At 37.8% G+C, this 23,425-nt stretch overlaps 1 protein-coding gene across 1 annotated transcript in view; it reads right to left on the bottom strand.

The window, feature by feature from the left end:
• Positions 1–23,425, bottom strand: part of EML6 (EMAP like 6) — a 261,918-nt gene that overhangs the window by 156,561 nt on the left and 81,932 nt on the right. The window contains exons 3-5 of the mRNA XM_017859044.1: positions 7,649–7,808; positions 4,187–4,285; positions 1,103–1,171 (exon numbers count right to left, since the gene is read on the bottom strand). Of these exons, the coding sequence (XP_017714533.1) occupies positions 1,103–1,171; positions 4,187–4,285; positions 7,649–7,808 (328 nt within the window). The remainder of the gene's footprint in view (positions 1–1,102; positions 1,172–4,186; positions 4,286–7,648; positions 7,809–23,425) is intronic.

The following is a 23,425-nucleotide window of genomic DNA, read 5'->3' as shown; positions in this document are numbered from 1 at the left end:
CCAGATTAATTTAGGATAATTTAAAGGGAAATTCTGTCAGGTAAAAACAGAAGTAACAGGGATTTTAACTGCATTTCTACCAAATATAAATTTGGAGATAAATGATACATTTGTAAATTTTAGACATGTCCAGAATCAACATTGTCACTCCATTTATTCAAGTATTGTTTTACATTCCTCTGCAGAGTTTTGTAACATTCTTTAGGTAAGTCTTCCGTATTTGTTATACTTCTTTGAGTATTTTATCATCTGCCCCTTTCTAACCAAGTAAGAATAATGGGAAGGATCGTGAAAAACTAGACTAAAAAAACTGCAAAATAGGAGGGGTTGGTTAGAAGAAAATCTTCATTCATACAGAAATGTACCATTTTTGTACAGAATCCATACATGCTCTATGCAAGAAGGTAATCCTTATACTCTTGTTTATGAACTTTAACTTCTATTATTTACAATCCTACAGAGAAAGAAGAACCTGGGCCATATCCCAGGGGTCAGGAGAAATTTTTGCTATGTCAGAGCAAAGCATGTTGATGCAGTTCATTTTGCTACTTGTGAACAAAATAGTAAGAAGCAAATGTGGGCCTACCCAGATGAGAGAGTAGTCTAGAGGAAGATTGGGGCATTTAAAAACCAATGGTCCAGATAGGTTTGTACTGTGAATTCCTCTATTTCCTTGTAGAGTGCAACATGACACCTTTCATTTAAGGGAACATAACATGTCAAAGTGTTGACATGCAAATATGTAAATATTCATTATAATGGAAAAACTTACTTCACAACATTAAAATCAGCACTGTTTTAAAACATGCAGTCCCACAAGTATTATGAGTCTTCAGTTTGATATTTAATTTACATAAAATTTCCTTTTCAGCTGCCTGCTGAGCACTTCACTTGATTATCATTACTTTGCATTTCTAAGAGAGAGCCCCATCAGCTGATGTTAGTTTGCTTCAGGAGCAGAGAAACAGGTAAGAGAGCTCTATATTGAAGAAAAAAAGTGTCAAGTCAAGCAGTCTCTCAACATCAAATTATCTATATAAACACCTAAAATTATTTGCACTCAAGGTACCAAAATTAAAAAACGAAAAACAAAAAACTTTACCTTTATATGTTTTACTCCACAGCTAACCACTCTGTTTGGCTGATATGGATCCCAGGAAATATCAAAAATCTGTTCAAAACATTAAAAGTTGCCATGTTGATCATTTGACATGTTTCTGCCTTTTCCAAATACTAGTCCAATTGCCAAGACTCTACCCTCACATTTAGAACACAATGTTACCTGCACAGGATAAAAATGGAAGATTTGGCTTGGAATGAGTCAGGAACTAACATACATGTTATCACCTCATGTCTACTTAACTTAAAGTCTGAGTAGAGAGAGAACTTACCATAATTATTTAAAACAAACTGGTGTCATATTTTGGGATAAACAAATGGACAATTTAGGATAAATTTTTGATCAAATTTTTCAATAGCTCTCCACAATGCTAGCACTTTGGAGACAGCTTTTCAATAGAAATTTAAATAATTTTTAAATGCTTCTTTTTAACTAGGAAAACATTCAATAGCTAACTACAATTTAATGTGGCCAACAGTCTCTAGCAATCACAGAAGTTAATATTCCTAAATATAAGGCAGAAGCATTTATCTGACACTAACTTAAATAGTCGCTCAGGCTATCATTTTAATCTGACCCAACATACTATTATATTTTCAATTATATGATGAACTGAAAATATATCTGCTACTACTATTTGTCATTCTTTAACAAGAGCTACCAGACAGTTTGCAGGTAGTTCTATTTCCATTTCAGAGACAAGAAGGAAAAGACCGTCAATCCTGAGAATCAAATCGCCCATAGCAATTGCTTAAAACAGGTATTTCCAGGGCCCATTTGAGATGCTGTCATTTAGTGGGTCTGGAATTGGGTCCAGATACCCAAATCTTTAAACAGACTCCAGGAGATTCTGATGGAGGTGGATCCATGGACCACATTCCATGACACGCTGATAGAAAGGGAAGGACTACTTGTCAGGGACAAAGTCTAGACCAGAGAAATAACCTAGACCACTAACTATTCATCACATATAAAGGAGCAATTATGGTCCCCGGAAAGAGCACTGAAGAAAAAGTACTTGGTCCAAGTATCCATTTCAGCCATCCAAGCTCAGGCAAGTCTGAGCACCTCTAACCTTAACCTCATCTTCTCTACAGTGGATTATACCACCTCAAGTTTTGTTAAGGTCAATGAAGATAAAGTATATCAACTTACTTTTCAGGGTATAAAACATTCATTATATAAATGTCATGGATTAAGTATTTTAGTGCCACTAAAATAATCTTGAAGATAATCTTGAAGTTAGCCATAAGCAGTCAATAATTCATACTGGTATCAGTAATAAAGAGCAAAATTATGTGTGACACAGATTATGGGGTCTGGCGGAACAGTGTTCCAAATAAAGCATTTCATTAAAACATCCTAAGATTACAGACTCAGCACTAGGTATATGTATCCTGGGAAAAATGAACTGAGGTACAGAAACAGCTTTCCTAGTTTCAGCTCCAAATTTGCTTTATTTGGGCATGGTCTGAACAGGAGGCAGCCTGCCATTAGCTGAAGCTGGCTGCCATTCAGCTATTTGTTACAGAAGCATACACCTAAATTTTCAGTGTGGTTACTTACCAAGCTAGGTTGCAGTTGATTTTGTAGAGACTTACCATATGGAGGGCAGCTGAGGCCAAATTTAGCTTAACAGTAAGAATTTAACAATAAAAGTTCTTTCTATACAAGCCAAAGTGATTACATTAGGCTATTTCTAAGTAAGGAGATTTTACTGGTTTAAACTGTTTGTAATTTTAGTTTTCTTTTTCCAAGGTGATAAGATAGACAGACAGTATACTAGTTCAGGTCAGACTATATAAAATGATTCAGAAATAGAAGTAGTAAATGCAGCATAACTCAGATAAAATATTACATACGAGAGTGTGTGTGTGTGTGTGTGTGTGTGTATGTGTATATATATACATATATATATATATGCTGTGAAGTCTCCCCAGGGGATTCTATGTGCAGCCAGGATTGGGAACCACTGAACCAGTGGGGTACCAGCCTCTTCCAGTACTGAGGTTCTATTGTTGGTCACTCCTGAGCTTTCTGAAGACTTGATCCTGGAGTAGAATTTGCAGTATCTGTGGGGTCTCCTTACAACTACAAACCTCCATAGACGAATGTGCCATTCGTACTTACAATTTTTTTTAGGAGTTCCTTCTAAGCAAGAGACAGTGAATTTCATGTTTAATTAGAGCCTGATTCTACATCAAGCTTGTCCAACCCACAGCCCAGAATGGCTGTGAATGCAGCCCAACACAAATTTGTAAACTTTTTAAAGATATTATGAGATGATATGATTTTTAGCTCATCAGCTGTCATTAGTGTTGCTGTTTATGTGTGACCCAAGACAATTCTTCCACTGCAGCCCAGGGAAGCCAAAAGATTGGATAGCCTGTTCCACATGAACACTTACATTGTGCAAAAATACAAAACACCTAGGAATTCAAGTAAGATAGTAAGGCAAATTCATTGTTGAAACTAGAAAACCCAAGATAATAAAGGAGTCAAATTATTTTAATCATGCAAGATACTGGTAAATTAGATTTCTGACCAGTTATATGTATAAACCCACTTCATTGCCTAAGACTACATGGAATTATTTCTGATCACACTGATTTCAATAGGAATAAGCAGGCCACATTCAATGTTCTCAAATATAACAAAGAATCACAAAGCTGTCATTACACTTATTCAAAATTAAAATGTGTACCCCTGTAATCATATTTTGTGACTATTTTCTAACAACTACTTCCATTTCTAAATGAATACATCTAAACTATACATACATAATTTCAAATTCAAATCCATTTTGATTTCATAAAGTAGTAAAATGCCAGCATCAAAAATTTGCTTTGCCTATGAAAAGCAGTAACAATCCATATAAAGTACTTGATCACCAGAAGCACATTAACACAGTTAGCTGTTAATCATGAAAAAAGAGGATGCTTATAAGTTTAATAGGAAAAATGTATACATGAAAATTAACTTTTAAAACATTAGAAGTCTGAGAAGCAATATCACAGGTCCCCCCCAGTTCTGAAATCTGCATAGCTTGATCCAACAAGTTCTTACCCGGTCAGAATGGCCAGTGGCTGAGGCCAGAAGTTTTCCCTTCCTCCAGTCCCAAATGCAGACTGTGTTTTTGGCATCCAACCCCACAGAGGCTAAACGCTAAGAATAAGAACAATAATTTAGTACCTAAAAGTGATGGGAAAATTTATTGACACTTGAGAAATAGTTACTGACTACTATGGGTTAGGCATTGAATTTCTTGTAACAAACCGATTTCTCAAAACCCATCTTAAACCCAAAACTAAAAATATCTCAATAGATGACTTTCCATTAGCATATGCTGAAATTTCAAAAACCTAAGAGCTACAGCTCCTTTATCCTTTTAAGTGTAAGAAACATACAGGTAAACTCTCAGGAAATCTCTGATAAGTCAATAGAAATTACAGAAACAGAACTTGAAGGCAGTATTTGGAATTTTTAACTTAAAATTTTTAGGTAAAATCTTAATAAGATTTAATAGAACCCAGGATTCTATAGTCTAAAAGCTTCAAACTGCTAAAATTTAAGGGTTTGACGAATAGAATAAATGAACATTAATTTTTAGTTTCCTATAATTTTACAAACATTTAAGGTGACTAAAAGATAATACAATCTAAGTAGAAGTAATCTGATACTTCACCTCCCAGCCTAAATTCCTTGGGTTCAGGTCAGAACCTGTCCTTAAAGGAAAAATAAAATTCAACACACATGATTATATACAAAACCAAAAGTGTGAAAAACAGGCAACAGTCATACCAAAATCAGAGTTTCTTGCAGGATATCACTTGTAAGGAGACAGCATTGTGTAAGAAGTCTAAACTGTAAGTAGATTTGGCTTTTCTTTTCACTTTTAAGTAGCCAGACATAAGACCTTGCAAAATTAACTTCCTTAAATCTCAGTTGTCTCATTTGTACAATGGGTATAGAAAATATTCATTCCTTCTACTTTGTTGGGTTGTTGTATGGGTCAAGTGAAGTAATGTAAATTAAAGAGGTTTTAAACATATGGTATTCCCCAAGTATAAGAGCATGTGCGTACTGAGTGCATTTGAGAGTGTCTGTGTATGTGCACACTCAGTGTGGATGAAACAGCCAGCCACACATGGCTAAATGTATACATGTGCTGTTATGCAGGGATTCTTCAGGTTTCTTCACTAAACATGGCTTCCACTAGGAATTTTTAACGTAACACACATCACTGGGGTTTTTTTTAATGTGTCCTTAAGAAATGTCTTTGCTGTAATTTTTTAATTGAGGGTTTCAGCAATGGAAATAAGATGTGGTTGTATTTTTATTCATAAGAAAATCTGAATGGATGAACTCCATTCAGCTTCTTCTTTTTAAGAGAAGAAAACCAGTTAACACAAATAGGGGCACTGAAGTAAAACCCGCATTTGATTGAGAAAAAGCTGAAAGAAACCTATTTTGTTCATCTGTAGTGACAGGTTCCATAGCTACCTGAAAAGCATTTCTATTGCCTTTTGTCGATTGTGAGGTGATGGGCCATTTGTCATTTCTAAATATCATTCGATTCCAGTTAACTCTGTCCAGGGAGTAAGGCGGACCTGAAGCAACAGTCATCAACAAGCCACGAAATCCATCATGGCTAACATACAAGAAGTTATTTCTCTCACCTGACAGTTAAGTACCATGCAATCCACCCCTACCACCATCCTTCAAAATGAAATCTAAAGGAAAATAGTTAGGATTCTAACATAAATTAACATGGACAAAAACTAAGTTAAAGCTGGATTTCCCTTTGCTGCATTACATTTTCTTGTGACACTTCAGAACAAATTGATAAAGAACGCTTGCTTGAATAACAAAATCAGATTAGAGAAGGTGCACACCAGTACACACGTAAGCATACATTTATACTTGTATATGCATATGGATTCTGACACACTTCAATTTATTTAGGAAGTCAATATAACTGCAAGCCTGAACAAATACTGGCATCCAGCTATTGTCTCTTTATGTAGACATACAAGGGAATGTATGCATTAAACTAACTGGATGAGATTACAGAGGAGTAAAATAAAGAACATATAATTCCAGGGGTCTACATGTGTAGTGAATCGAGTTCTAGAAAGAAAAATGACTAGTGATTGATGCTCTCTTAAAATAGCAGAAAACAGCAAGTAAATGCTAATTGTTTTTCAAAAGTGACTCAAACCAGGTCAACTCCTATAATCCACTGAATTTCCCACAGACTTTCAGTTAAGCTTCTATGAATAATTTCACAGATCTTTGCATGGCACCAACTTACAGATTTAACTCCGAAATTTGTCAAAAATTAGATTGAAGGAATTTACAGGCAGAAACATGGAGGGTGAGAGAGAGAGAGAGGAAGGGTGGCACAGGAAACGGAGGCGGCTGAGAAAATGGGGAGAAGAGGCCCGGCCTTAGTGAGGAGATGAAAGCAGCCAGAGGCAGGAATGACCCCTCTGTTTTTACTTTTTCTAGAACATATCAACCTATCTTTTCTGCCAAGTATTGCTGTAGGTCAAAGGAAGAAGAGAAAACGGTGTTGGGAGGGATTGGCCAGGCTTTGTAAAAACTTTTGGAGACTGAATCACTTCAACGGGCAAAAGGGTGAGCAGGACACTTTAGGTGGACAGGACAGACTGAGGAAGGGCTCAGAGGTACAAATGTGCAAGGTCTGGTACAGGAGCCTTGCAGATTTGTTCAATTTGACAAGGGCACAACGGATAAAAGTCTAGAAAAGTTGGCTAAAACAGAATGCCCACTTAACAAAGTGTGGACTTTATTCACTGGGTACTCCAAGCTTTTACTGGTTTTAAACAACACTTTGACACCGTTTTCAGTTGATGAAATGTATTAGCAAGAAATTGCCTGTGAGGAGACTAAGAGGTTAAAGTCAGACATGACATTGACTTATTAGCACTTAAAGGACAGTGGCAGAGAGAATGGAAAGGAGAGAATGTCAGTTATTGTAAAGAAACATGAATACCCAGGAATTGATGATAGATTTAATTGGGAGAGGACAGGGAGAAGAAGCTAGAAATGATGTCAAGGTAAAGAGTCAAGGATAATCTTCTCAGTGGATTATTAGGAGGTGATGTCATCTTTTGAAATCAAGAAGTACTACAGACATGCTCAGGGCTTGAGGTCTGTGAATAAGGCTTGGTCCAGCCCTTACTCCAAATAGGAAGCTAACAGGCAACAAAGTAGAGTTACTGGGCTATGGTGAACCTGATGAGCATGAATTCGTGACTTCTTTTATGGAGGCTTTTTAACCAGATGGTGGGACTGAGGCAACCAACACCAAGGCCTATCCAGAGCTTGGTGTTAGTGCCACAGTTTCAAAGAGGAAAAAACAGGTAAAAAATTCTAGGAGGCTCTGTCAGAAGAACCAGCAAGGGTTGATGGATTTTGAGTCTACTGGCTATTGGTATTATAGTTTTAAGTGAGTTGTGAGAAGTCATTAAATAAAACAAGTAAAAAAAAAAAGATACACACCTGTCCATCTGAGTCAAAAGCCAGGCAGGCAACTCCATGTGTATGGACATCTTTAAGAATAGACACAGTCTGGACATTATAGGAATCCCATATGCATATATATGGCTCCTTCCCAACTTGGCCAGTTGCAACAAGAGTTTTGTCTGGGTGTAAGGCAAGGCTGAAAGAGAAAAAGGTTTCTTTTCACATCTTCCAACTGAAGAAAACACTGATAACCTTTTATCCAAATCTGTTTCTCATTTAAATTATCTAACAAGGTGATCTCAAGAGAAAGAGTCTGAACTGTCCCCAAAGTCATTAATTACTTTGTCTAATTGAAATGTTCACTTTAGCAGAGAGGCTTAGCACAGTCTGACAATCTCATTTGGTCTTACCCACTGGTTACCTTGAAAATTAGGTGCTATTGTGATTGTAATTATTCAATTTAAAGTCATCTGTATAGTTTTATAATTGCTTTATGTTGTGAAATTTAATTATTGATTTTCAAAATATTACTTGTTTTCAAGTTAGCTTTTGACTTTAATTTTTTTTTTTTTTAATGTTGTTGCTAGGGGAAGGTTCTCTTCTCAGAATTAAACCTGCTTGCAGAAGTGCCAGATACTATCCTCATTAGGATTTCAAAGCATGAAGGGGTCCCAGATCAAGTGCTGTTTCTGTGTCTGTTGCTATAGATTATACAGTTTAAGTTAAAGTTTCCATTTTACATAGATCACTGTGACACCAAAAAACTACAAATTACAACTGTGGTTTGTATAACAATTTTCCTCTGTAGTTTGATAAAAGCAAAACTTCATCAAATACCAACTGGTATTTTAAGGAGTCAGTAGCCGTTGAGAAGTATTTTTCCTAGATGAAAAAAAAAAAAATCACCCTAATGTTTTAAATTCATTGCGTACAGATGTGGTGCCTTTCTAAAAAATAGATGTTGGGAATCAAGAGCACATTACTTATATAGGAAACTAGCTCAAACTTATGCTTATACAATAAACAGAAATAGAAATTTTCCCATTTCAATTTTCAGCATCTGCTTACACAGTAAATAGAAGTAGTTTTTTTTTTTTTTTTTTTTCCAGTTTTTAGCGTGATGTTAATGAGAGTATACGTTATGACATCAGACACTGGATTTGCATGTTGGCCGCCCTTGCTATCCCTGGTTCTTTGGACAAATTACTTCATCTTTTGCCTCAGTTTCCTCATCTAAAAAGAGGTAATACAGAAAATAGATGATACAGTGAGTCTAGAGTACTTAGCAGAGTGCCTGGCATAGATGGCACAAATTTCATCATTTGTGTAATTGGCATTATATATCTATAACCAACATAAGCATGTCTGTGTGAATATAATATGGCTTCCAAAAACAAAATATGTACTTTAAATGCATGTTGGACATCTGAAAAGTGCTCGCTGGAAAATATATCTTTAGGAACCTTCATAAGCAAGTAATACAAAAAGATAACCCATAATAAAGGGTAGCTTTCACAATAGGTGAATGCTAGAAGCTTTGTAACTATTTAAGGTTGTAGAACAGTTTGGCATTCAGTTGATGAGAGATGATCAATAAGAAAGGACCCTCCCAATCTCAATTTTGTTGAGATACACCTGGTATTTCAAAGTATCTAGATGTCCCAGAAAACTGCAAGATTATGTCATGCCATGTTTGCTCATTATGCTGAATGGATGGAAGCAGTCTGAAAACCCTGTTTGTTGATAAACCAGTATATTTTAGCTCATTCACTTATTCAACAGGTCCTTATGGATCTAAGATATGTGAGGTACAGTACCATAGATATATAAACAGAAATCACACTGCTTTCAAGAAGCCCACTTTCAGAGGAAAGAGACATGTAAATAAATAATTACAATATGTCAATATATATACACAGTAACATAGAAAGATGGAGGATGGAGAAAGATAGAGGATGGAGTGACCAGCTGTCCAGGACATTAGGGAAGACATGAGTTCATATGAAAGACAAGGTGCAAAGGGGATTCATGAGAAAAGACAATGTCCTCCACAGTTTAAGTCTTACAGAGAATGACAGGAAATGAGATGTGTCAGGCAGGCAGCGGCGGCTCTTGAAAGCTATCTTAGCCAGGCCAGGAAATTAGGGTACCAATGACTATTTTGAGCAGGACACAGCATAAACAGTTTCATAGTTCAGGAAGGTAACCCTAGCAGTGATGAAATGCAGGGGCAAGGACAGATCTGTGAGGGGTGTTAGGATAGGCAGGGTGGTCAGTTAGGGACCAGGGAGAGACAGTGAGGGAAGACATGGGTAGAAGGGATAACGAAGAAGAGTCAAGAGCTATTGGGGGAGAGAACAGAGGGGGAAAGGCTTAGGATGTTTGAGACTAAAGGACGAGCTTGGGCATGTTAAAATTGAAAGAAGATTTTGTGTGGGCAACTGGGTTTGTAACTCACAGAGCCTGGCTATAGTAAAGTTTGAAGCCTATAAGCCTGATCCTGGGAAAAGACAGCCTAACTCTATCCTATCTTTAGTGGGGAACCCAAGGAGACTCCTCAGGTTAGCATCACACCTGGAGTCCTCAAGGCTAAGAAGAAGATGATTGACCAGATTGTATGCTCCGTGAGGGCAGGGACTGTCTTCCATCACTCTAAACAGTTCCTGGAACATGATACGGCAGAGTAAGCATTAACAAAATACTTCAAGAGGGAGTGAATGGTGCCAACAATCTTGGCTGCCGTATTGCCTCTCCCCCTGCTATAGGCAACAGATTCTACCCAGGGACTAGAAAATAAAGAATGAGTATATTTCCCCTGGATGGCCAGAAACACTTTCAAGAGACATAAATTAAACTCTTTTGCTGTGATCACAGCTTCTGTTTTAAAATCCTTGAGATACATGGTAGATTCCTGAGATTCTGAAGCATCCAGAAGGAAATAACAAATCACTGCTCCAGGCAGTTGTTCTTACTCTAATTCCGTAATTCCTGACTTACTTCAGTTCTTTGAATGAGGGGTTGGGAGAATGGAATAAACAGATTTCAACAAGTCTTCAAATAACTTACCAGCCTTAGTTACTCAGCAGCATTATCCCAAACACCTCACATTTTGGATTTCAAGTATTTTTACTTTGGTTATTGTTCTTTTCATTCATATTGAAGCCCATAAATTTATCACATTTATTAAAAAGTTCACATTGCAATTTTTTTTTCTTGCCACAAGTTCCTTCACACTGTTTGTTAAATCACCTCTTTACAGCCCTTTCTCCAGTCTTCCTTTGCCATTTGGGTACATTAAGAAAGTGAGCTTTTTCTCCTTTCATGAGCCAGTCTCTGATGTCACCTCTCTGGCTTGATGCAACATGATTGCTTAGAGTGACTCACAATGTTACCATTTACCTATGCCCAAGTCAAGAACAGCAAGAACAGAGAACTACCTTTATTCACTTTACTATTTGTTACCTTTCCCATCAGCTTCCCAGAAACTTCACTCCTTTCACCAGAGTGACATGTCTCATCCAGGGCACAGTCAAATGGCATATATGTGTCATCCAGGGCACAGCCAAATGACATTTACTTCTATTTTAAATTTGTCATGTCATTTCAAAAGCACATGTTAAGCCTCAAAAAAGGAAAAACGCTCACAAACTTTACTCATTAGATTTGCAAGAGAATATAAGGTATCAATAATGGTGGAGTTACAGATTAATTTAGTAAGTATTTAATAAATGAAATTCCACATATCTTTGGAATTTTAGTTCAGAAGCATTTTAAATGACAGGTGAGTATTATGCTTGAATTTTCCCCACATGAAACAAAATCCAGCCTTTTCTACCTACCTCAAAATTCCTCTTTGCTCCTTTCTGAGTGCTCTGAGCCTCTGAAGGCACCCTCCAGCCACGCTGTTAGTCAACCAGCAGATTAAAAGGTCAGGTCTTTCTATACAATTAAGGGGCTATGATGGAAAGAACCCTGTCCCCTCAATTCCTAGGCTTTTTATAAGATCTCATGAGATATGGCCAACTGTTGTGTCGTCCTATAGAGGAAGTCACAGAAGCGGAGAGTACCACCATCACACAAAATGCTTGTTCTACCTTGGGCTTCTTGTCATCTTCTTTATCATGTTATGACTGGATGTACGGACACTACTTATCTCTATTTTAAGTCTATCTGCCAACTGAGAGTCCGTATATTTAATTCTCTGCTTTTCTAAGAAAACTTGCAACTTTTTCAAGTTATTTTAGCTATGACAACACTGTCACAATATTAAAACTTTTAAAGTTGACATCCTTTCATTAAGGGTCTCAATACAATGCAAGTCTCATTCCACACCTACATAAAAGGTTTGCTGTCACTATTTTCCTTTGGTATTCAGTTTATTGCATTTATTGTAATTTACATATGGCAATAAAAAAGGGATCAAGTTTTGAAAGAACTGTTTTTTAATACATAAACCTAGTTCTGTTGGGAAATCCCATCTTCTGTTACCATAGCAATAGAAAGCACTGCAGAGAAGGACTTTCACCAACCTATCTGGGAGAAGAAATTGATTTGTTTCTCTAGCATGCCAGGAGGGAAAAGCATGTCCTTCCTGATGTCAGATGAGATCAGGAAGATTTCCAAACATCTTGTATAAAAGAAAAGATGAGAATCAAAAGGTCATGGAAGGAAATAGCCTTGCTTACTAAATTAAACAACAAAAAACACTAATCAATACTAATCATTCTTGATTCCTTGAGGCAAAAAAATTTCATGAGCATTTGTTCCAAGTGCAGTATTTTAAAAATATTCATAATTCTTAAGCCTCATTTCTTTTTTGCCCAGGCTGCTTCAGCGATTCTCAGTAATAATTCATATGTTTTTTTTCTTTTCTTTTTTTTTTTTTTTAAAAAAAAGGTCTCACCAGGAAAGCATGAAAGCCTTCTCCCTCCCTCCCCTGAAGATAACCTTGAGAGCAGCTTTCCAATGTCAGAGGCAGAGGCATATCAAAATTAGGTTGGATTGTCTGAGGACAGAAGGGGAGGTTGCTGTTTTGGGGATTGAAGGGTGAGTGACACAACCTTAGTGGATGTTCATCTGCAAGGCAGAAAAGGCAAAGGCAGGCCTGATTTGAACACAGTGGCCTGGAAATAGTGGAACCTCAGATGGGGATGGCTGCATTCCAGTCCCGGTCCCAAGAGATGCGCTTAGTACTGTGATCTTGATACCACAGAGAGGGCCCTGTCTTCCAGGAAGTGGGCTTGGGCAGCACAAACAGGAATGACAGCAACATGGACAAACCACCAAAATCCACTGCCATTTTCCTGAATTATGTGAACCCCACAGAATCCGTATAATCCATGGTCGAGCAGGGGGCCCTAAAACTGGACTTTAACAAGCTTGATGAGTGGTGCATCTCATGAGAATGTAATATAGTAACATAAAGAAATGTAATACCTTGCCATAATTGTATGCTATACTTACTGGTATGGAACTATATTCCACCAATACCTTCGTATAAAAGAATGGTTGAAAACATGCCATACAGTGGCATTGTTGGAGCCAGCTTAGACTGGCTACCAAAAATTGATTAAGTTTTAGCAACTTTGTAAACCAGTTAATCACAGCCACTGTTAGATATTATATAGATTTACAATTACATAAATTATATTAAAAGCAAAGGTAATACGTACTGAAAGCTCATCACTTGGTAATTATTTTACTACATTTCATTGTTCTCTATAGTCGTGAAGTTATTTATTGCTATCCTATCCATATGGTAGAAATACCATAGATGGTGTATTACTACACACCTCTTCCCAACTCCATTTTCAATGATGTCACATTGGTGGCTTGAAGTCAGCCATAGTGGATTACATCACGGAAATCAGTAAGTGCTACAAATCAGGGCTTAATTTATTGTTTTATTGATTGTCTCAAGAGATAGGATACAATGTTCATAATGCAGAATAAACATAAAAGTGTCACTCTCTAGCTGTTACATTGTAAATACAAAAAACTGAGAAAACATTCTCAATATTCTCTCACATCATTGACCAACAAGTGTAGTTCCAACACGAATGTTGGCTGATAGCTTTATTTACATTAATAAGGAAAATGTAAAACATACATATTGGAACCTTAATCATTTGCCAGTGATGTGAACAACTTCCTTGCTGAACCAGATGGTAATCAAGAATTTATTCCTCATTTGATTTTGTCAAGTCATGGTTAAACTGCAACCATAGACTGACCACAGACATAGGGTTTAGAAAAAGAGTAAAAAAAAAAAAAAAAAAAAATCAATGAAAGCATTCTATCAGAAATTATTGGCTGTGTGGAATAAAAAGTATGACATTTTATTATTTGCAAGTTGTGCATTATATATTATTTATATCAGTAAAGTGTATAAGTTTATTAATGCGTATGCATACATTTTTTCCTCCTGGAGAGCTGTTTGTTCAGTGACAAGTGCATCACTGAAACTTGTCTCCTCTACTTACTGGGGAAGAACCATTTCCCATATATCACCTTCAGCAAATTACTCAACCTCTCTGTGCTCCAGTTTCTCACCCATAAGAATGGGAATAACAACAGTACCTACCTCAAAGAAAGTGGGTATTATGAGGACTTAATAAATCCTAAAGCAGTGATTAAAACAGTAGCACTTAAAACATAGCATTATATAGGTGTATTGTTATTAATTAACTGCCATGTGATGGACCCACATGAAACCTACCCCTCACCCCTAGGAATGGACATTCTTTTTTTTTTTTTTTTTTTGGAGACAGTTTCACTTTTGTTGCCCAGGCTGGAGTGCAATGGCGTGATCTTGGCTCACTGCAACCTCCACCTCCCAGGTTCAAGTGATTCTCCTGCCTCAGCCTCCCGAGTAGTTGGGACTACAGGCATGTGCTACTACACCCAGCTATTTTTTGTATTTTTAGTAGAGACAGGGTTTTGCTATGTTGGCCAGGCTGGTCTCGAACACCTGACCTCAGGTGATCCACGCACCTCAGCCTCCCAAAGTGCTAGGATTACAAGCGTGAGCCACCGTGCCCGGCCAGGAACAGATATTCTAAGTCAGAGAAACTCATGTACATAGAGAGCTATAGTGAACTCTCTTTGAATTTAAAAATAAGACTATCCTCTGAGATTTAAACTGATAAAAACCATTCAGAACGGACAAGATCAGTTATTTAAAGATGCCTCCTTAACAAGAAAAGATCTAAAGCAAGAAAAACAGTTTAGAAGTTTAATCCAGTCATGACTGGACAGTAAGAGAACCTGGTCTCAACTACTGGGAAAAATATACACATATACACATACATGTATATATACATACACACACATATATATACATACATGTATATGTCAGAAAAAATGTTAATAAAAGTAGAAGTTCTGCTTAAAGTCTTTATAAAAAGGAATTAGAATTAAGACATAATATTGCTATAAGGATAGACATACAAATCAATGGTATAGAATTGAATCCATATACAGACTCACACTTATATGATCAACTCGTTTCCAGCAAAAGTGTTAAGATAACTCATTGGGAGAAAGGATTGTTTTTCAACAGATAGTGCTGGAACAACTAGGTATCCATATGGAAAGAAGTGAACTGTATTCTTCCCTTCTACCATATACAAAAAAACTCGAATGTAAGAGCTAAACCATGTCATTGATAGAAAAAAAAGTAAGAAAATATTTGTGATCTTTGAAAGATAACGGTCTCTTAGAGAACAAACAAACATGAACCATTAAAGGATAAATTGGACTTTAAAAATAAAAACTTCTGGTCTTTGATAGACACTATTAGGAAAATGAAAAGGCAAACCACAGACTAGGAGAATGAAAAGAAAAAAACAACAAAATCACCGAAACTTCTACCCAGAATATATAAAAATGCTTACAAGTTAGTAAGAACACAACTCAATTTAAAATATGGCTAAAAGGCTTGAACATTGTCAAGGACAACTAAAATTAAAAAGACTGATAATACCAAGTGTTGCTGAAGACACAGAGCAACTCCAATGCTAATAGGAAATGTAAAATGATAAATCACTTTGGAAAGTCTTTTGGCAGTTGCTTATAATGCTTACCATTATGATCTGGCAATTCCACTCTTTGGAATTTATCCAAGAGAAACAAAAAGGAAATGTCTAAACAAAGACTTGCATACAAGTCTTCATAGATTTGTAAGAGCCAGAAATTGGAAATAGGTCACATGTCCAACAAGTGAATGGATATATTATCATCTATTCATGCAATAGCATTGTTCTCAGCCATAAACAGAAATGGAACTAGTGACATCCACAGCATGGATTAATCTCAAAAATATTATATTGAGTGAAAGAGCCCTGGAGCATTCAGTGGAATACTCAAGTCACTAATACCTTTATCATATGTTAGGAGCCAAGAGATACTGTTTCTAGTTCACAAACCCAAAAATAAAACGTATGAAAATATAACCTAAGGCTACAAAGGTAAATATTAAGGGAATAAAAAATAAAATAACCCTCAGGGAGGAGAAGGAAAGTGATGTAAGAATGGTATACCTAAGCTACATCCTCAAGTGTCTTAAAAGGAAGTCAACAACATATCTAAAGAAAATAAGAAATAGCCATTAATCATACCGTTTTGAGATGTGGAAGTAACCACCAGAGAGAACAGTCATGAAAATTAGAAGTGTTCCTTTGAAAAGTAGATTGCAGACAGGAAAGAGTAGGGCAGGGGCAAATTTACATTATAATGCTTTCTGTAATTTTGTATCTCCATTGTTCTGATACAAAGATTAAAACAAAAGTAATCCTGGAGAAATATAAATTGATTAACTTATACAAGAAGGCATCTGTTGGTTTAGAAGTCTTCCACAGGCAGGAAGTGGGAAGGGTTGTCTGATAGCTGCATCAGATTTATCAATCCCCAGATGTTCTCATCAGTATAATTGCTACTGATAAAAGAATTTGATCAGCATGGCTAGTCTTACAGTGCATTCTCTGAAAAAGAAGAAATACTTCATAAGACTGTAACACAACAATTTGCTAATGAGAAATTTCACTAATGAGAGGGGTCTATGTGAAACCCAGCTTTCTGGAGCTATTCATCCTTTTTTCCTCCTCTCTTTAAGCAAGGAGTATGACTCAAGCATTGAGGATTATATCTGGCAGAAGTCCTGGTAATTTAGGATAATTAAATATGCCAGTCATGTGTTTCAGTAAGGTCTGATTAAATACTTTAGAGAAGTCATTAATGAATCCATCTGGTCTAGTGGCTTTGCCAGATGGCAAAATGTTACTACCTCTATCTGTGCTGCTCCTGGAGCATTCTACCTTTCTTGTAGTGTAGCACGCAGGCATTTTCAGGGTAAGTCTTAATTTGCTAGTTCATACTATCAAGGGATTTGGAAGGAGGAAGGCAAGCCTAATATTACACCACACCAACTGAGCCACAAGATTAAGGCTGCATTAAATGGCCTATCATTCTACTGTTGAATTCAAAGTGATTTCATCATTTCCAGTTCCTCAGAATGTTCTGCCAAACATCTCAAATGGTACCCAGTCCATGAGTGGAGAATCAGCACCACAGGCAGAGGTGACCAGCTGTATTTCACACACACAGGAGGTAATACTCTAAGAGGAGGAGAATTTCAATTGCTTCAAAATTGAAATCCTGGAAGTATTTTCTCCACATGGATGGTCACTTAAAAAGAAAACTGGCCACCTGTTTAAATATAGAGTTGCACAGCCTTGTGAAAGGTGCATTAAAATGGCAGTCTTCAGGCCAGGCGCAATGGCTCACACCTGTAATCCCAGCATTTTGGGAGGCCGAGGCGGGCGGATCACGAGGTCAGGAGATCGAGACCATCCTGCCTAACATGGTGAAACCCTGTCTCTACTAAAATACAAAAAAAAAAAAAAAAAAAAAAAAATAGCCGGGCTTGGTAGCGGGCGCCTGCAGTCCCAGCTGCTTGGGAGGCTGAGGCAGGAGAATGGCCTGAACCCGGGAGGTGGAGGTTGCAGTGAACCTAAATCGCTGCACTCTAGCCTGGGCAACAGAGTGAGACTCTGTCTCAAACAAACAAGCAAACAAACAAATAAAATTGCAGTCTTCAAGCTGTTTTGATACCTTGGTCATGCAGAGTTCACCTTTAACTTAACAATTCCCTCATCAGTTTGGTCAAAATGCAAGGAATTCTCCAAAGCATTGACAACGGCAAGTTTAAGATAATCACTTCACTAACTGGTGCCTAAGTCAAAGGCTTAAACAGAAGTGACAAGAAATAAAAGGGGCTTGGAGCTGCTAGAGGAGGGTCTAAGGTGGCTTGATGAAGGTATGAAGCAAAGATAAAGTGGAGAAAAAAGCCCAATGTTTTATTACCACTGTCAACCCCTTACCCCTCAATTGCGTTGACTCCTGAAGCTGAGGAATAGGGCTAAGTTGAGGTCCTATTCTTTTCTAATGAAGCCAAGTTTGACTAGTGGACCAGTTTAGTTGGCTTTGATCATTTATGTTCATGAAACTTGCTTCCAAGGGCACTTCCTGGCCATACGGAAACTACAGACACCACACTATGGCAGCTCACACTCAGAGCTCTGGCTTTTGTTTTGCTTTTGTGGGTAACAGCACCCCCCGCTTCCCCTTCAGTTTCATTTTGTTCCTCTTTCTTCTGTCCTGTTTCCCTTTCAAGTTTCTTCTCTTTCAATGAGGATCATATGTAGTATTTCATCCAGCATGTTTGTGTTTGTTTGGAGGAGTAAGTGGGCAGGAAGGAGGAGACCTGTGTCACCCCAGTCTCCCAAGTTTCCAGAACTGGAACCCATTGTTGACTGTTGCCCATCACCCTCAATTCTGCAGTTTGCATTCACTCACTGTGGAACTATCACTGAACTTGGCGTAAGTGACTAATTAAAACCTTTTTAAGATTCCATGTGTAAGAGTATGTCTCTCTAGCGAGTAGAGAACATGCTGCAGTTTTCATCTGCCAAATGGGGTAAATGGGAATGCTCAACACAGGGTCTGAGACGGTGGGCATTCAAATAGTAGCCATAAGTAACAAGGCCTTTTATCAGAGCAACTAAATTATTATTATTATTATTATTATTATTATTATTATTATGAGATGGGGTCTCACTCTATTGCCCAGCTGAAGCATGGTGGCATGATCACAGCCTCAACCTCCCCAGGGCTCAGTGATCCTCCCACCTCAGCCTCCAAAGTGGCTGGGACCACAGGCACATGCCACCATGTCTCGTTAATTTTTGTATTTTTCTGTAGAGATGGGGTTTCACCATGTTGCCCAGGCTGGTCTCAAACTCCTGGGCTCAAGTGATCTGCCCGCCTCAGCCTCCCAAAGTGCTGGGATTACAGGTGTGAGCCACTGCACCCTGCCTACTAAAATTACTACCAAGTTAAAAAAATTCAAACTCTTAGAAGTACGAGATAAGTTACTTATTGTGATTTTTAGATGCAGAAAATAAAAACTTTATTTCATTCTTTCTTGTATCAGGGGCATTCATTCTAATTCTGCCATCAGTATTTTAAAATTCTGTCATCAGTATTTTAAAAGAATGTTAGCTACAAGAGGGCAGGGATTTTACAGTCTGTTTTTTCCACTGATGACCCCTGGAACAGCACCATGCCTAGCCTCTAATGGACACTTTTATAAATACATGTTGAATAAGTTGACATGTATAGCTTCAGATATCTGAATAAGAGTAAGATGGATGCCAAGAACACATTCAATGACACAGCATCCTTCCTGCACAAAATTCCTGTCACGAACTCTGCAGACAAGAAAGATCATGAAAAATACCACTTATTCTTGATATCAGTAGTTCAAGAAATAGTTATCCAGATGACCAAAATCCAGTTTTTAAAAGTGCCATTCTGAGAAGTGATGGCATGACATTTTAATACATAGGGCTTCATACTTTTCTAACCAAATTAGGTACAAAATAATAACCAGGTTTGGGATGTTGGTTTTGAAAAATTACATTAGACTCCTTACAATAGTTTGTTCAGAAGAAAATCATTAAATGGAAATGAAAGGGCTTTTGAAAGCTAACAACACTGCAAACAAGCCTAATTCAAGGTCACTGATTTTCCTTTGTATTTTAGTTCAACAGAAATGGTTTCATGGGGAAACAGATTCATCCATATTCTATTATTTCACAAAAAAAGACAAGCATGCCCTCCTCAGAGCTGGCACAAGCAATCCCAGACATCACACTGGGGAGTCAAGCATGAATAAACTCCTACTTCGACACAAGTATCCCTCCAGAGATGGTTAATTCATGTAAGCATTACTTCAGGCCAAGGCCGACCCAGCCCACTTTATATTACTTCATATTCTCAGGCATGTCATAGGAAGCATTTTTCAATTCCAATGAGAACTTTTTTGTTGTTGTTGTTTGTTTGTTTGTTGTAAGACTGAGTCTCCCTCTGTTGCCCAGGCTGGAGTGCAGTGGTGAGATCTCAGCTCACTGCAAACTCCGCCTCCTGGGTTCACACCATTCTCCTGCCCCAGCCTCCCGAGTAGCTGGGACTACAGGCACCTGCCACCATGCCTGGCTGATTTTTTGTATTTTTAGTAGAGACAGGGTTTCACATTAGCCAGGATGGTCTCGATCTCCTGATCTTATGATCCGCCCGCCTCGGCCTCCCAAAGTGCTGGGATTACAGGCGTGAGCCACCGCACCCGGCCTCAGTGAGAAACTTTTAAAAAAAAGAATTTAATGTCCAGGTCTAAGTAAATGCAAGGAAAGAGATAACACGAAGGGTAACTTTATTCTAGCTCCTTGACCCCTAATGAAATTGGAGTTTGCCATTTACCAGCTCCTGTTCCAGAGGTGTCACATGTAAGATCAAATTTAATTCCCAATAAGGGTCTAGTTGGGATGGAGTTGAGGATCCTACATGTCTACTATACAGAGGTAAGTAACACTTCTGCCTCCCTTCTCTTTCCCCATATTGGTTTTCATCCATGGAGAGTAACAAAGTTGCTTGGGAACCAAGAAAATTACTATCCAGAATGGTGGTTCATCTATCTACCCATTCAAATATCTCATGTCCTAGGAGTTGGAGCCAGGTGCAAGGAATGTAAGCTGTGGTAAGGGACAACTCCCTCATGAGTGCATTCACCATGCTGGAGGGTGCCGTTACATCCCTGAGCCAGCCTCTAAGTCAATCCATGCTTGTTTTGGGAAAAATAAAAGCATCCGTGTGGGAGGGGTCTCTGAAGACCGATTATTCGGCTACCGCACCCGGCCGAAACCCCAAGTCTCTTTATAAAGTGTACCAACCAGTTTGCTGGACATTTTCACATTCACTGTCCTTTTAATTTCTAGCAAATGTCAAAGAGCTCTGTCTAGTAGCAAACTGAGCAAAGATTCATAATGAGTTTTGCCTGCTTCTGAAAACTTGGAGCTAATTTTACTTCTCTAATCTCAATTTCTTTTCCATTACATAAGGGGTCAGGAAACCTTCTATAAAGGGTGAGAAGTATTTTACTCTTTGAAGGTCATATGGTCTCTGTTGCAACGACCAAATTCTGCCATGCTAGTATGAAAGTAGCCATGCATAGCTGGGTGTGGTGGCTCATGCCTGTAATCCCAGCACTTTGGGAGGCTGAGGTGGGTGAATCACGAGGTCAGGAGATCGAGATCATCCTGGCCAACATGGTGAAACCTGTCTCTACTGAAAATACAAAAATTAGCTGGGCGTGGTGGCAGGCACCTGTAATCCCAGCTACTCAGGAGGCTGAAGCAGAAGAATCACTTGAATCAGGTTGTCAGAGGTTGCAGTGAGCTGAGATCACACCAGCCTAGCAACAGAGCAAGGCTCTGTCTTAAAAAATAATAATAATAAAGGCCTGGTGCGGTAGCTCACACCTGTAATCCCAGCACTTTGGGAGGCCAAGGTGGGCAGATCACAAGGTCAAGAGATCAAGACCATCCTGGCTAATATGGTGAAACCCTTTCTCTATACTAAAAATACAAAAAATTAGCCGGGAGTGGTGGCGGGCGCCTGTGGCCCCAGCTACTTGGGAGGCTGAGGCACGAGAATGGCATGAACCCAGGAGGTTGGAGCTTACAATAAGCCAAGATCATGCCACTGCACTCCAGCCTGGGTGACAGAGCAAGACTCCGTCTCAAAATAAATAAATATATAAACAAATAATAAAGTAGCCATACACAATACATAAGTGAATGAATGCATTTTTATATAATTTTCACATGTGTGAGTATTATTTGTCTTTGGATTTTATTCAAAATAAACTTTAAAATGTAAAAACCATTCTGAGCTCACGGACCACACAAAAACAAGCAGTATGTCAGATTTGGCCCGTGTGTTGTAGTTTGCTGACCCCTAAGTTATACCATCATCTTTTGGCATCTACCTGCTGCTAACAGTCCTTTGAAAAGTCTTTTGAAAAATCCTATCGTTTTTATTTCTTAACACCCAAATCCATGATGACATTGTTTACGAGAGATCATAACTATAAAACATTCAGACACAAATACAAATGTCTACATGCGTATATATAAAGCATAAAGAAATGAATGTCCATAGGCCCATAACCCAGTTTAAGAAACACAGTACTAAACAGTGACACTCTTGCCTACCACCCCTGGTCATATCCTCCTCCCTCCCCATCAAGACACCACTAACCCTGAATTCCGTATTAAGTCTTAATACATAGTTTTATTATGCATGTATACAGGTTTGTGTCTGAACTTTATTTAAATGGTGTGTTATATGTATTCTTCTGGGGCTTGCATCCTATCACTGAACAGTGTATGTTGTGAGATTGCATCTATGTTTGCTGTAGCTGTACTAAAAAAAAGAAAGAAATATATCTGTCCACAGGAGAATGAATGATGACACTCAGGTATATTCTTTCACAGGATTGAATTTAAATGAAATAAAACAATAGATTTCTAACTAAAATGTAAGTCAGATTTTAATAAAGAACCTGTTGATGTTTAAATAAAATCCTTTGAGCAAAAACATATCTTCTGGGGAGTGACCAATCACCAATATCATTTCTATAGATAGGGCTGACACACACACAAACTGCAAGTAACAAGAGTGCAATTGTAATGCTGGGAGCTGAAGGTTAGGGATTGTGGGGGTGATTTTCACTCCTGAAATTACTTCCTCTTCTGGAAAAAATGGACTCATAATGCTATGCCATGGAGGCCCATATCCAGCTGCTTTGAAGGTACATCAGTGAATTGTAGACTTGACTGATTATTGATTGAGAAACTCAAGTGATATAAACCATTAATCTTCTTTTCAAGCTAGTAAAAATGAATAGTTCTATTAGTGCTATTGAAACTGTACATTTATCTAATTAGAATGACTCAGGTCTTCTGCCTTTATTAAAAATATTCTCTGTAAATTAATATTAGAACAGACATCTCATTAATACATCTAGAAAACAGTATCACTGCAATACTGCATTAATTCACACTAATGACTTTAAAATCCACTGCAAATCACCAATTGGCTAAATAAAATACATTTAAAATAAGTAAAAAAAACAAACAAACATAGCATGTGTATCTTATAACTTCATGAAAAACATGTTAGGATAAAGCTAAAGCTTCAAGTGTCATTCTAGAACTGTTTGCCAATGTTAAAGACAAAGTCAGCATTCCCCAGTGACATGGCAAGTGAAGCAACATGACTATGGTGGAGTTGGCCTACCTCTGCAGCTGCACCTCTTCTCTTCCATCAATTTCTTTCCTTCTAAAGGTTCTGAAGCCAGATATTTACTCACACGTGTATTATATAATCTTTCTAAAATATTATTCACTCCTGGCT

This window comes from Rhinopithecus bieti, unplaced genomic scaffold, assembly GCF_001698545.2.
Source record: "Rhinopithecus bieti isolate Rb0 unplaced genomic scaffold, ASM169854v2 scaffold_47995, whole genome shotgun sequence".
Taxonomy (NCBI): Eukaryota; Metazoa; Chordata; class Mammalia; order Primates; family Cercopithecidae; genus Rhinopithecus; species Rhinopithecus bieti.
This window is presented reverse-complemented; position numbering and strand designations above follow the sequence as displayed.